The sequence below is a fragment of the Pseudoliparis swirei genome, chromosome 9, assembly GCF_029220125.1.
Source record: "Pseudoliparis swirei isolate HS2019 ecotype Mariana Trench chromosome 9, NWPU_hadal_v1, whole genome shotgun sequence".
In the NCBI taxonomy this organism is placed as follows: domain Eukaryota; kingdom Metazoa; phylum Chordata; class Actinopteri; order Perciformes; family Liparidae; genus Pseudoliparis; species Pseudoliparis swirei.
In genome coordinates this window covers 24,241,259-24,256,828 of record NC_079396.1, presented here as the reverse complement: position 1 = coordinate 24,256,828, position 15,570 = coordinate 24,241,259, and the positions used below count along the sequence as shown (strand labels likewise).

Genomic DNA, 15,570 nt, shown 5'->3' with positions numbered 1-15,570 from the left:
CAGACTGCAGAGGAGACGCCGACTCAGAGAGGAATTAACCTCCCGGCCTCTCGACTGTCACACAAACAAAAATACTTTTCAGAGCAGACGTGATGATTCGCCCCAGAAAATAGACCCGTAAAAAATAATTTATGGACTGGAATCAGTCAGCGATCCAATGAACACACACACACACACACACACACACACAGACACAGACGCTTTAAGAAGTTCCCCCAGACCGGCACTTATCATGCAGAGGGCCGGGATGAGATCCATTCAGTCCACAGGGTCATATGCTCAGCATCCAACGGGCCGGTGCTGTATCGGGTGACACGCGACTTGATTCTTTTCATATCAAAAAATAAATTAATTAAAGGGCCTCAACAGTTGGTACCATTTAGGAAAACTAGGTCACTTCCGCCTTCTGTCTCTGTCTCTGTGTGTGTGTGTGTGTGTGTGTGTCAGCCAGACCCGACGATGTTGTACTCCAGTATAAACATATTGTGCTCCTCCCGATGCGTTGTCGTGACGCTCGCTGCAGCTCGCTCCTCCTTATTAATCTGTAAAAGCAACAGTTGATCTGATCTTCTCTTTATTGCTTCTGATATTAATTTCACAACACGCCCCCCCCCCCCCCCCTTCATTGTGCTCCAAAAAAACTGCCTTGTCACAGGCGCCAAATTAGGCCTCCGTTGAAAGATTATTTAAAAAAAAAGATAAAACACCAGCTGGTCCACGACTTCAAGGCCAAGCGACTGAGGCCACGATGGTAGTAAAGGTCATTCTATGAATTTGGTTTATTTGTTATTGTGGCAGCGGGGGGTGTTTAAGCTCGGCTGCAGAGTGGGTGGAGCTGGGGTGTGGTTCAGGGAACGGTGTCTGATTGTCATCAGCTGGTCTGATTGTCATCAGACCAGCTGATGACAATCTGGGTTTGTGTATCTGCGAGGCTCTGTCCCCATAAAGGAGCTGGACAGGAGGAAGAGGGGAGCCATGAGCAGAGACACAGTCGGCGGTCAGAGCGCTCAAATAAAACACGTTACCAACGTTCCCTCTGGTTGCGCATTCCTTGGGGCTTAGGGGGGGGAAAACCTACCGGTGGCGGCCACGAACCTGTCACAGTTATTATTAAAAAAAGAAGTTTGAGCAGCGGAAATAAATAAATATAAAATGTATTTCATCGTATCGCAACGGCTACGAACCTCAACGGGTCAGGACCAGGTGGCAACTATCGGCTGTGAAAGGAAAATGTCTTGAACTCGCATTCTCTCTACTGGCCAGTAGGGGGCGACGGTTCTGGTTGCAGAAGTAAGTCTGGTTGTATAGAAGTCTATGAGAAAATGACTTTACTTCTCTCAGTAAACATTATAAACATGATTTTATGATCTCAAGCTCTAGTTTAAAGTCCTCTTCAATACAGCGTGATGCTCACCTAGTAAATGATGGTCCATTTAGAGTCAAATAGACCATAAAGGGGGAGGGGCTACCGTGTGATTGACAGGTCACGACCTTGGCGTTATCCGCTTTGGGAGTTGAACTTTTCTGCCTCACCATATCAGCGTGTTTTCAGCTCGTGAGCCACCCTCTCGTGTCACTCTCTGGCTCCCAAAAAAAAGCAAGATGGCGACGACCAAAATGCTGAACTCAAGGCTTCAAAACCGCCAATTAAATATATCTTATGAAATACTTCTTGGGTTGAACGAAACTTAACTAAATGACCAACACTGTATTCTTTTATTCTTTTTTTTTTTTTTACTTTTACTTCAGGCCTTAAAAATCATTAAAAAAAGAAACAAGTCCTCTTTGATGGAACATAGTCAGGAGTCACGAGTGAAAAAAAGGAAACGCACGCCACCGCCTGACGTCACGGAGAGGTGCGGTGAAACCTATGTCGGCGTGACGATATTCTTTTCGGATTACTAATAGGGCATGATAACATGTGCATATCAATATAACAATTACATTTAAAAACACACCTTTCAAATGACTCAACAACCTGTTCAACGGGCGCGCCGGTGCCACCACGACCGTTTAGGGTTTTCATACGCCGCCACACACACACACACTCACGTCTTAGCCGAAGCCCTTTGCAACAGCAGGACACACACATGACCACCGTTAAGGAAAATCAATGTGACACTCGGGCCGGGAGAGCCTGGAGCTTCTGAATGGGCCTCGAACTGAGTCACACACACACACACACACGTGAATACACACTTTTTGCCGGCGTTCGACATTCAATGAAAATGGCTTTTGTTGTAAAGAAAGAGAAGATAATGTGTGGCTGTGGATCTCATGTGACGGTTAGCCTAGCTTAGCATGAAGGGCTCGAATGGATGCAATGTTGTGTTTCATAACACAGTATTGACTCACAAACAAACAAAAAAAGTGTCACATCATATTCATTGATATCCAGGAATTGTTGAAAACGTCAACTTTTTTTTTTATATGAGAAAAATGTGCTTCAATCATAAAACACAGAAGTCAGACTAATTTAAAAAACAGAAAACATACAATTTGGGGAAATAAAACTAATAATAACGTGAATCTTAAGGTCCTCTTATATCACAGGTGTCAAACACAAGGCCCGCGGGCCAAGTCTGGCCCGCCACGTCATTTTATGTGGCCCCTGACAACTTGAAAGGCATGTGATCACCTTTTCTTAAAAAAATTAAGAAAAATATCCTATGCTTTTATTTTGAAGGTTTTGAATTAAATGGATTTATGTTATAATATTAGAGAAATGTTCTGATGTACACTAGTTCTTCACTCAAATGAACAATAATCAAATGCAAAGAGAGTTATTTAACAATATGTTCTGGAGGAGTTTACACAGTGTTTCAGTACCGGCCCTTTAAGAGGCGGCCATGATGCTGATGTGGCCCACGGTGAAAATGAGTCGGACGCCCCTGGATTATATATTAGAGTGAGGAAAAGTGCATCTACTTCTCTAATGGAGAGGAAAAACTACACTCCTGTTTTTAGTATATTACGGTAAAACAACAACAACAACAACAACAACACCCACCGTCAATCGAAACCCTCTAACGTGGTCTCAGCGCTCACCTGAGTCACATGACCGCGTCCCGGGGTTCCCGTCAGGTAACATGACCAATGGAACGAACCGCAGTCGTCGACACACGTTCATGAAGGTGTAACAGTCACAGAGAGCTTAAAGTCACGGAAGTTGAAAAACAAGTCAGAGGAATGCCATCCATCCTCCGTCCCACCGGTTAGTTTGTGATGGTGTGATGTATTTGAGGAGATCCTCCAATGATTTGATGCATTACGACCTTGTGACCTTGTCCCCCCCCGCACACACACACACCCTCCCTCCCATTGTATACACCAAAACAAGCATTTGGGAGAGTGCACGGGCTGGTCGGGTTGAGGGAACTTCAGAAAAGATAACTAATTGGATGTGTTTCATCTGTGCGTGTGTGTGTGTGTGTGTGTGTGTTGGGGAGGGGGAGGGTGGGGGTTAAAAGGCAGGCAGAGAGATTGATCTGGGACAGTGTGGGAGAGAAAGAGGGAACTGCAAACCTAAAAAAGAGCAAGGCCTTGGGAATGAGAGTGCGTATCAGTGTGTGTGTGTGTGTGTGTGTGTGTGTGTGTATGTATGTGTGTGTGTGTGGGAGAAAAACGATTCACTGCTGGACTGCCGGAAAAAAAGAAAGTCAGCCAGGAGGACGGCGGATCGATTCCTCCCCCGAGCCTCACAACAAACACACACACACACACTCTCTCTCTCTCTCTCTCCCTCTCTGTCTCTCTCTCTCTCTGCATAGCTCACCTCTGCTGCAGCCTGATATCATCCCATCAGCACCCCCCCCCCCATCACCCCCTCCCCTTCTTTGTCTGCATGCTAGCACTATATTTCCGAGGCCTCTGCGAGAGATCTCGAGATTTAGCCAAATTTTCCAAAAGGAGTTTGATTCTCACAGCGACACAAACACACACTCTCACTCACACACACACTCACACTCTCACTCACACTCACACACACTTACACTCACACAACATTAACAAAGGAAGATAAAGGACCCCCTCCTTTGGTGATTGTGGAGGTAGATTAGTGTAATTAAGAGATGCACCTCTCTCCCCACAATCAGAAATGTAGAGGAGGAAACCACACACACACACGCGTACACACACACACACACACACACACACACACACAGTAGTGAGCTGGATGAATGACACCTCTACTGATTATCAAATCTAACACTCTCATTGTTGGATTTGTACTACAGAAATGTGCGATGTGTTAATATAGAGTGTGTGTGTGTGTGTGTGTGTGTGTGTGTGTATGTGTGTTTCTGTATGTGTATGCGTGGGTGTGTGTGTGTGTCTCGGGGTGTTTGGCTCCTTTTCTCGCCGTGTCAGCCCCCAAACAAACTCCGTACGCCGCGTCGGTGTGTGTGTGTGTGTGTGTGTGTGTGTGTGTGTGTGTGTGTGTGTGTGTGTGTGTGTGTGTGTGTGTGTGTGTGTGTGTGTGTGTGTGTGTGTGTGTGTGTGGTGGGGGGCGCAGCTGTCTCGGTGACAGCTGTTAAAAGCATTTCGGAATTCAAACTCCGTGCGCGAGGAAAAGAAGTGTAGCCATTTGGAAACGACTTAAGAAAACCGAGGAGGGTTTGTTCCTCTATTTAAGAGGACAGAGGAGAAGAAAGAGAAATAGAAAAAGAAGGAGAAGAAGAGACCCGCCTTTATAAAGCGGTTCCCACTCACCAGTCGCTGAAGCCCCCTGCATCCTGCACAAAGTTCCTCTCGCTGCTGAATCCGCTTTTTCAAGGAGAAACTGGCAACACGCTCCAGAGTATCCGAGGAGGAGGAGGAGGAGGGGGAGTAAAGTCGGAGGAGCGTCTCCACTTCTGATCCCCCTTTTCCTGCTCGCCGATAAAGCTAAAAAAAAAAAAATTTACAAAAGCGCGCGCACACACACACACACACACACACACACTAAGGACACTTCATGTCTTTCCTAACGTACGCGATAGACTTTGCGCGTGCGTGCGTGTGTGTGTGTGTGTGCGTGTGTGTGTGTGCAGAATGAGAGCGCCGTCGTCCTCCTCCATGCAGCGCCTCCTTCTCCCTCTCCTGAAACTCAACTCGCTCTTCTGCGAGAGAGGAAAAGAAAAGAAGAAGAAAAAAAGAAGAAGAAGCACGCTCCCGGTGGGAGGCGCGGGCACGACAACCCCCATTCATTCATTGGAAATCCGCTTGGAATTAAAAAAAAGCTTCAATACCCAAGTGGATGTGTTCACCGTGTAATCAGTCGCCATGTTAGCTTAATATACATTCCGGTTATACTTTAAAGTGATATTGCGTTTGTTTGAAGCCACGTGACATGCCCGCGCGCACAGAGGCGTGACAGCGCGGTCACGTGCACTCCTAAAGGATGAAGCCTATTTCTAGAGATATAGCTCTTTTCTTTGAAATCTCTTCTTGTGTTTCCACGCCACTGCTTTCCTCCTCATCTTGTAATCGATTATCTTGAATGCCAGTGAGAGTGTAGGCGATACTTTATAATACATTTCACATGGAAATGTTATAATAATAATAATACATTACATTTCTATAGCGCTCTTCAAAATACTCAAACACGCTTTACAACACATAGTTAAAGTATCCTAAAAGCTATGCAATAAAAATAACTAAAATTACAATAAAAACAAACGATAAAAGCAAATAAGAACGTAGAGAGCACACAATCACACATTAAAAGCAGTTTTGAACAGGTGGGTTTTGATTTGAACAATTATAGGCCATGTTGTATCCGCTATTTAGGCCACCGCTTTACTTTTCATATTTAACATTCTGCATTTCAAATCACACATCATTCATTCGACGAGTATGTTAAAGTAAAGTTGTTGTCGTTGTTTTAACAGTGGCTATATACCAACTGTGTTGGCGCGTGACTCTCCACAGAGACGCGGCTCGTGCCCCGGGTCGTGTTTCAGATGAGTCGTGAAAAAAAAAAGAACAAAATGAAGTGATTTCGCCTCCAAATTTCTGAGCTGGTTTCATTTAAATAGATGTTTGAGGCCCGGAGAGATAAATGGAAAACAAAGAAGATCAGAGAAACGTAAAAAAAAAAAGAGAAATAAAACAAACATGAATGTAAAATAAATGTGTGGAGCAGGTTTCTACTTTTCTTTTTTTCCTTTTCTTTGTCGTCTTCTCTCCAACTCTCGTTAAACTTCTCGTGACGTCATGGACTAAAACATCCGACGAGCTCCTCCTCACTGCTACAGTATACCTCATCATAATTAATAATATCATATTTAATAATGTATCAGTTCAGAATAAGCACTTTTACTTTTGATAACACACACACACACACACACACACACAGAGAGAGAGAGAGAGATATTTCTTTATATATTTTAAGTTAAGTGAATCTAGCTTCTGGGCTTTTACACAATAAAGCTCTGAATGCATCTGAACATCTGTGTGGCCTCCAACCCTCCTAACCACTCAGTCTATACCCCCCCCCCCCCCTCAATCTTTTGGAAGCACACTTCTCCTCTATCCGCATCATTAAGCCCTTGTTGCTGCACGCTTTTCATCTGCCTCCTCGGATCCACAGCCCCCCCCCCCCCCCCAGGCCAAAAGGCCACTCCGTTGACCTGTACACCCTTCCTCTCTAATAAGCCACCTCCATTCATCACCCCTTCCCCTCATTTGTCTCCGACTCTCTTATTTGCATAATTTGCACACATTAAAAAACTTGACTCCCATTTTGCAGACAAATACAACGACGACCGCCCTCTTTTGGTTTCATCCTCTCTTTTTGTTCTCGCTTTAGTGAAGCAACGTGAACATTGCCGAGAGTCTGAAAGGCAAAGAGTGTTTTAAATAGACCATGTACCCCCCGCCTCCCTCTCCTGCAGCCGGTTAAAGCAGAACACCAAACATGGCCCCTGGGATACATCCTCCTCCTCCTCCTCCGCTTCCCCGGGGCTCCTCCAGAGAGGAGAGGAGAGGAGAAGAGGAGAGAAGAGGAGAAAGGAGAGGAGAAAGAAGAAGAGCGGAGAGGTGAGGAGGAGAAAGGAGAAGAGAGGAGGAGAGGAGCAGAGGAGGAGAAAGGCAAGGAGAGGAGAAAGGAGAGGAGCGGAGAGGTGAGGAGAGGAGGAGAGGAGAAAGGAGAGGAGAGGGTAGGAGAGGAGAAAGGAGAGGAGAGGAGTGGAGAAAGGAGGAGAGAAGAGGAGAGGAGAGAGGAGAGGAGAGGAAAGGGGAGGAGAGGAGAGTATAGGAGAGAGGAGGCCAGACGCGAGAGTGAGATATGAAAGAACACAATCAGGATTAACAAAGAGGGGAAATGGAGGCAGATGAACCGAAGAGATAGACGGGTGTGAAATTCGACGCGGATGAGTGTGAGCTGGAGGTGTGGTGGTGCTCATCTGGAACCACGTCACACTCACTCCACCCAGGCTACTCATTCACTCTGGGCTCCTTTTTTTTTTTTCCAGGTGCAAAGTGAAGCCTCACACACCCTGCCTCCATCAGCACCTCGTGTCCTGACACTGAGCGTGGAGGAGGAGGAGGTGACGCGTGACTCACAGCAGGGAGGAGCCGTGTGTGGAATGTGTGCGCGTGCCCCTCCCCCCCTCCCCCCTACACAACATCCACGTGAGGCACCGTGTGGCAGATCAGCTGCACGACGTGGATCCATCACATGACGCACATCAATAATAAGGCTCTTTGTTTCTTCTTCTTCTCGAGCCCAGGCTGGCTCGTGAAGATGTCAGCAGCTGTATTATAGGGACCCCACGTGGTGAAACTTAATAGTGCATCAGCTGTGATTCGAAACACACACACAGCAAGATGGACTGAATCCCATTGACCCATATTGCCCGTGGGTGGGGAGGATATAAGCGCAGACTGGCACCAACAAAGGCTCCGCTGTCGCTCCGGTGATGTCATCAGCGACTTGACCTCCGCCTGTTGACCTCTGCCTGCTGGCTATCATTAATACTCTGCTCTTCACTTCCAATCCGGGGGAGGGGGGGTTACATGGTTCCACTGTACTGAACCAGAGCAGTGTGTTGGAGTCAGTGGTAGATGCTGTAGAGTGCAACATGTTTAAGGTTATATTTTGTCTAAATAAAAATAATAATAAAATAATAACCCTGATGACCCTAGTGCTCTTGTAAGTGTGGTATCGTTGGAGCTTGACCCAAATTACGGACTAAAAGTTAAGACGTTTTGGCCTCTGCTGCCTAAATTCCTTTTTTTAAATAATGCGTTTGGAGGACAAAACTGAATACATCAGGTTCGTTGAATGTTTTGACTGATTTATGGTTAAAGGGGCTACGCATATTAAACAAATATTAAAACAATAATGCTACATTGCTAGAGTTCATCCAGCTGTTCAGGCTCCTTTTGGTTGAACTTGGTCTGATAAATGAAAGCTGGCCGCCTGAATCTGTCCAGGCTAACAGGTCACATGGTTTAAGGATGACACGCTCACTCTTTAAAGGATGAGTTTTTTTTGTCTTTTAAAATTTTTATTTTATTAGTGTTCAGAATCTCACATACACATATTAAAATTTTTCTGATTCTATGTATAGAGAAGTAAAAAACAAACACATATTGAACAAGATCGGGCACTCGGTAGAGCGCATACCTTCGCATATCACAAGATTGGGCATTGAATTATGAACATTTTGGCATTAGTTGCATGCCAATTGGATAGAAATTGACCGCGCTATGGTAAAAAAACCAATCATCCCACCAAATTTCATGAGATTCGGTTTAATACTTTGAGTTATGCGAGTAACACGCATACACATAAATAAATACACGGCGATCAAAACATTACCTTCTGCATTTTCAATGCGAAGGTAATAAAGAAACAAAAACAATACCATAGTAACAAAACTATAAATAAAGCAGGGAGAAATCATTTTCCATAGAATAAAGTAAAGGACTAGTTTTCATAAGAGCAATTTAAAAAAAGATGTCAGCATCTTTTAGTTTGAACAATACTTAAAAGCACCAGTTCCCAACCAGGAGTTTATGTCCCTCTGGAGATGCGAGAGGAAAAGTGGGCGAGAATATAGAATAGCTCCCAAAAACAAACCTCCACATATGTGTGGGAGGAAAACAAATACACATTATAGATTACAAACTGGTGTGTGAGGCTGTTTTTATGTGTATATGTATTGAAATAATAACTAAACCAGTTATTTGCAACACTTGGAAGTCACATGTTGAACAATGAGAGTGAAAACTATTTATTTTTCTTCTTCTCCTGGCTGCATAGTTTTAATATTCAGCTTCTGTCAGTCATAAAGAGTCCAGGAAGGAAGCTTTGTGTGAACACATGCGACATGTACCTTCATGGGATGTTAGAATATGTCCTCCTGGGTTACGGGAGTCTAAGTCGATGACTTTTATTCGCACATCTCCCGATACTCGAGTGAAGTCGTTGGTTTTACGCTCCTCTCCTCCGCCGGCCTCCGGAGCCCCGGACAGGAAGCGCCGGGTTCACCAGAGGTCAGACGAAAACTGGCTCCGATCGACACGTGGGAGTACGTGGGAGAAAAGGGGGAAGGAAAGGAAACGAGATGGAGGGAGGACGGGAGGGAGGTTTAAGAGAGACGGCAGGAAGAGAGAAGAGAAGAGTGGGGGTCCGCGGTGGAAATGTTTTTTGTGCATTGTGTGAAATGTGATCATGCCCCCCCCCCCCCCCTCTGGTTAACCCTTCTTCTGCTGCTCGAGCTGTAAATATAGAAATAACAACACTTGGAGGAGGTCTTGGAACCAAAGTCACATTTATTGAATTTCTTTTTTCAAATTTTTGTTGTTGTCAGCCAGCATGACTACCTTTACACAGATGTCCCGCCCCCTCGACGAGAAAACAAACAACACACTTTCATTGGGTTAGTTCAGCAGTAATACATCAGACTTTACTTTTTGTTTTCTCTTCGTTCATTTTTCCCCCCCCAAAAACACCCGGTTCCCAAAAAGTCCCCGCGTTTGTTTTCCTTCCTGTGTAAAGGTCCCATGACCGGGGGAACATGCATAGGACATTTAGCCGTAATCAATATGCCACTAAATCGCAATGCACGTTATTGATAAGAATACAGTACTGCATGACAATTCAAAATAAATACCCGACACACAGGTGACGTCGTTATTTCATATAAAAAAAGATATCAAACTCTCGTTATGGATCAATACTGAAAACACAAGATGACGATATAAAGGTGTGTTAGCTCGACGCTATGGCTTCCAGCAAACAGAAAACGTCGTCAGAAAACAGTTTATTTTCCTCTTATTGAAAATGTTAAACTTTTACCTGAATTGCACTTTTATTATTTCCTCTCTCGCCGTCCGCATTGATAACTTTTAACGCCTCAACAAGCAAGCGTTGGCTGTAAATGGCACTATTCGAGCTTGTTGATGCTTATTTTTTGTTTTCTGTTTCCTGAAAACATAATGCTCAAAGATGTTTTAAAAAATAAAAAAAATAAAAAAAGTGCTCTGGGCACATTTCTTTTAAACAATACTATCGATGTCACATTACCTTCACCATTAAAGATGCGTGGATGGTTCCGATAATCGACTCCAGAACATGAACGATGCCCGGAGGCCAAACGGGATTTCATTTGGTTCCCATAAGTTTGCTATAATAAAAAACAAACCGTTTCTTAATACCCCTGAATTTAAATGAGTGGGATCACTGACCTGCAGAATTCAACACAATGTCAAGTTGTATTGAGCTAATTCCTCTCACGACCTCACTCGGGGGAAATCCCCCCTTTTTTTGTTGCACTTATTGCTGCTCACAGTCATTTTAAAACCTGAAAAAATTAAATTAAATAAAAGAATAAATCAGGTAAAACATTAAATACTAGTCTAAGATTCTCTCTTGAAACAATGAAAGGCACTACTGGTCAGGAAACAAAGAATTAAACAAACACCAAAAAATGAAAATCCTGCGGTCGGTCTCCGTTTCTTTTCAACGCTGCGCCGGGATTTGGCACGATATGAAAACCGAGAGAGAACGAGACAATTCCAATTTGGAATTTTTATTGTCGCCACTTTGCAGAGAATTTCTGGCGGCCAGTGATCCCGCGTCAGTGGAACGCCCTCGGGAAGAAGTGAGGAAAAAAAGCATATCATACCACTCGAATACCCCCCCCCCCCGAAACACAACTTACCTACGTGGGTCGGAGCGTTTGTCAAGTTTCATTGTGTTATTTTCAAAACTATTCCTAGGAATAATAAATACATGAAGAAAAAAAAACCAGAATTTGGATTTTTTTTCTTTCTTTTTCCCCCCGCTCAGAACAAAAAAAACAACGACAGCTGAACGTACGGTGTGACAAAACAACCGGAGACGTGATTATTCGATGGATAAAGTCTGGAGGATCAAGTCTTACTAGCAGGTCTAGGGTCTGCGGAGCCCTTTCAGACGTCGTATAGTTTCTAGAACCGTACGCTGGATTACTCACAAACCAGAGAACTGCTACGCTTCCCTACAGGTTAATAATAGTCTGTTATAATCCTATTTCATAAAAGTGCACAGATTAAAAAATTTAAATAATAGACAAAAAGATGAAACCAGACCCCGGGTCCCCCCTGGCTTCTCATTGGAGGGTTATAACTCACATATTACTGCACGGCTCATTGGACCCGTCGGCTTCCAGCAGCAGCACTTTATCTCGAAATCAGTGTTTTCTGTTTGTTTTTATTTAGCGTTTCTTTTTTTGTCCTCGAGTCCAAATTAGTGCAAACTCTTTTTTCGGTGAGAAGGAGCCTCGCGTCGGCACCTCGTCGCCCTACATGTAAAGAACCAAGAAAAACAAAACAGATCAGCATCATTTGTCAATTTTAGAGCGACGAGGCGGCCGAGTTAGTCAAAAGGAGGCGGGGCTAGGAGGTTCGGAAGGCCTCGAGTCCTTGAAGCCTTTGTCCCACCACCAGGGGGGGTCACCAAAAAGAGGTCTCGTTTCCACACGGGCCGTGCAGGTTAATGGAGGACGGGGTCGACGTGCGTGAGAAACCGGATGCATCGTGTAGAACATCCGATTTTTCATTTAAAAAAGGTGATGTGGGAGGAGCCTGCAGGCAGAGGTAGGAGGAGCTTTATAGGACAGCAGATGAGCCAGTTTACTTTTTTAAACTAGACGTGAGGATTTCATCTTTAAGAAGGAGACAGGGGGGGGGGGGGGGGGTTCTAGTCCCAATCCCACCCTGTGGGAGGGGCTAGAGGCTCGACTAATTCATTAACATTTTTCCTCCAAAGATTACCAGGAGTTTCTCCCTGGATTCTTCTGTTTCTCTCCCTCCCTCAGCCAGACACCTGGCTTCCTCCACCAGCATGTCTGGCTTCCTTTTCTCCTCTCTGACCGATATATAAAACAATGTATCGCACTTGTAAAAGAGGGACTGACCTCTAAAAGAAGGAGGCGCTCGCTCAAGCAGGGTTGACTCAGCCGAATTCTCGGTCTCCCCTGAGGGAGCGACACTGGTTTGTGGGATCCTGCAAGATTACAACCTGAACACGATCTTATTAAGAATATAGATTTGTTGTAGTTTTTAAATATATAGCATCGTAGAAAAAAAACGCAGAATTTGATCAATCTTGCAGGATCTGCTCATCAACCCTGCTTTTGGCACCATAAAGCTAAACGTGGACTCCTTAAAAAACACGAGCTCCACGTACTGAGAGCTCCTCTTGCAAAGGGTTAAAGCTGCGGGTACAAAAACACAGAGTCGCCCGCGCCGTCCGACGGACCCGCGATTTGCAAAGGTGAAAAACCGCTATACACACACGAGGGCCCGTCACGGAGATGCTCACACACACACACACACACGGAGGCAAATATCGGGAACTTCCCCCATGATTCCTCGCTCTAGTTAAAGGGTGAGTGGTGATGCTTGGTAAGGGGGGGGGGGGGGTCATCTAGCGGCGACGAGCCACAGGGGGAGGCCTCTCTTGAGCCAGGCTTGAGAGCTAGGGTCGATCTTTCTAAAAATAGAGCGAGAAGACAGGATGTGGGGATTTGGAGGAGGGGGCGAGGGAGAGGGGGGGGCGAGGGGGGGGGCTTTACATCAGCAGATAGATCGATCGGTAGTTTTTTTCTTTTCCCCCCTGTTTGCGGACGTCGTCGGGGCCTCGCTCCTTTCCGTCTGGATTTGTGCTCTTCTAGGATTAAAACTCGTCTGCGAATCAAAACTATATTGTATCTCTGTTCACAGTGACCAATATATATAAATATATATATATATAAATATATATATATATAACGTGGAATATCACTCCTGCGTTTCACCAAATAACTCCCCCTTTCCACCACGTAGAGCCCCCTGGAGTCCAGGAGGTCGTCCTGAGCCGCATACAGACGACATGAAGACGCCGTTTATTAAAACGGAAACAAAAGGTTTGAAAAAGCCGCAAAGCCGCGCGGCTTCACGACACACCTGTGGTCACAAGGTGCTCCTCCCCTCGCCGTTAGAAAACCAGTCGCAAACACACACTTTGTGATTAATTTCCGTGCGGGGTCCCACCGCGCTCCCCCCTCAGAGGGAGGTTGCATATTTTTACGTTTAAAGTTCATCGTTCCTTCGAGAGCGACCTGATTGGGTGAGCGGCTGGGGTCCAGGGCGGAGGAGGAGGAAGAGGGGGGGGGGGCTTTTTATTAAAGGAGCACAAAACAGTCAGATCGACATCGAAGTCCCGCCCCCCCAACGGCGATGTGTGCACTCTTACACACTCAGACGGGGGGGGGGGCACAGACGAGCACACAGAAGCTGCCACCTCACGCGTCATACGAACAGCACGATGACAGAGGAGAGAATAGACACACACACACACACCGTTATACCCACAACACCCCCACCCCCCTATATAACCGGGGGGGGGGGGGCTATAATCCACATGCCATAGATGTCTACCACAGTCCAAACGTCGGGTGCACACGGTACACACATCGCACACACACACAGCCGGTGAGTCGCACAGCAGGGGGCGGGGCTCTTTAACCTTGTGGACTTCTTGCCTCGCCGCCCCTCAGTCACAGTAGATCTTGTACTTCTCGCTGCAAAAGGCCGGCGGGCCTCCCAGAATGCCGTTGGGCATGGCGCTGTGGAGCTCCGGCCGGCCGGTGCCAGAGCAGGTGAGACTCTGACTTACGTGGGTGGTGGAGGCGGAGGCGGCGGCGGCGGCGGCGCTGGTGGCCTTGCTGCGGGCCTTGACCCGGCTGGCGACGCCCCCCCGGCGGATCTGCTCGTGGTCGAACTCCAGGTCCTCCAGGCGCTGAGTCAGCGCCAGCTTCTGCTGGATGGCCATGCGCAGCAGGGAGTTGAGGGTCTTCTTCTCGTCCTCCGCCGCCACCAGCTGCCTCTGCATCGCGTCCAGCTGGGTCACGTACTCGTCGCACCTGAGAGAGAGAGAGAGAGAGAGAGAGAGAGAGAGAGAGAGAGAGAGAGAGAGACATCACAACGATGCGTGTTTCAGATAGAAACACAGAAACACAGACAGTCATGGAGACGAGAACAACTGGAACTCGAGCTCCCGGTGTTTCCGTTTGCCGCCACCAGGTGGAGCCAGTGATCCACGCGGTACAACAACCAGAAGAGAGAGAGCTCCTGCATCATCATCATCATCATCAAGTGATGAGGGTTAACATGGATGCTTTTGAAGAGCACCCTCCCCATTCCCCGACCAGGGGAGACGCCTCAGCGTACGATGTGGAGGAGTGCATGTGTAAGGATGGATAGCATACGCAAAAAGGAGAAGAAGATCCTGCGTACGTCGTCAGCCGGAGGGGGGGGGGGGGACGCTGGAGCCGCTCACACCTGATCTCAACTTTTACAGTCGGAGTGAGACATCTGCTTCCTCCTATCTCTGTGCAAGATGGCACTCGATGTGTGGCAGCTGGGTGCTGCACTGCGACATCATCACCCATCCCTCCATGTGTGTGTGTGTGTGTGTGTGTGTGGGGGGGGGGGGGTCTAAGGCTGGACAGGTACAGAACGTGGGTCAGTCAACGAGTTTTTGAAGGTGGTGGTGGTGGGGGGGGGGCTGTGCTCTCCTTTCATTTTCACGCCCTTCTCCTTCTCTAAAACCCGTTTCCCCGTTTTCATTACCTCTCTCTCATTCATCTCTCTTTCAATCACAACCTCTTCTCCCGGTTCTTATCTCACCACGCCAGCCCTCTTCTCTTTTTATTATTCCCCCTCTCCTTCCCCCTCTCTTTGCTGTAGTCACCTTCTCTCTCTTTCTCTCTCTCTCTCTCTTTCTCGCTCTCATGCCTACTTTCATTGTGGCTGACAAAGCCGTCAAAGTAATGACTGACACACTTCTACGAAGGGAGAAGGAGGAGGAGGGGGAGGAGGAGGAACCGTTCTCCCGTATATTTGAACTGCTGCCTCACCCGTTCTCTTTTCTCTACCTGGTGTTTGATTGATAACTTTATTGGGGAACTTTTACGCTTTTTAAAACCTTCATCTTTTGTATGCCGATGCCTGCTCACTAGAACTACAACTACAAATAGAACTACAACTAGAACTACAACAAGAACTACAACTATAACTAAAACTAGAACTACAATTCAATTCAATTCAGTTTAT

At 46.3% G+C, this 15,570-nt stretch overlaps 2 protein-coding genes across 3 annotated transcripts in view; both read right to left on the bottom strand.

Moving 5' to 3' along the window:
* LOC130199524 (FYVE, RhoGEF and PH domain-containing protein 3-like) overlaps positions 1-4,976 on the bottom strand; it is a 52,645-nt gene extending 47,669 nt beyond the window's left edge. The window contains exon 1 of the mRNA XM_056423085.1: positions 4,711-4,976. Coding sequence (XP_056279060.1) covers positions 4,711-4,732 — 22 coding nt within the window. The 5' untranslated portion in view covers positions 4,733-4,976. The remainder of the gene's footprint in view (positions 1-4,710) is intronic.
* Positions 4,977-9,738: 4,762 nt separating this feature from the next.
* Positions 9,739-15,570, bottom strand: part of LOC130199105 (protein bicaudal D homolog 2-like) — a 38,204-nt gene continuing 32,372 nt past the window's right edge. For both annotated transcript variants that reach the window (XM_056422322.1, XM_056422323.1), the window contains one exon: positions 9,739-14,378. In XM_056422322.1, coding sequence (XP_056278297.1) covers positions 14,009-14,378 — 370 coding nt within the window. In that variant the 3' untranslated portion in view covers positions 9,739-14,008. The remainder of the gene's footprint in view (positions 14,379-15,570) is intronic.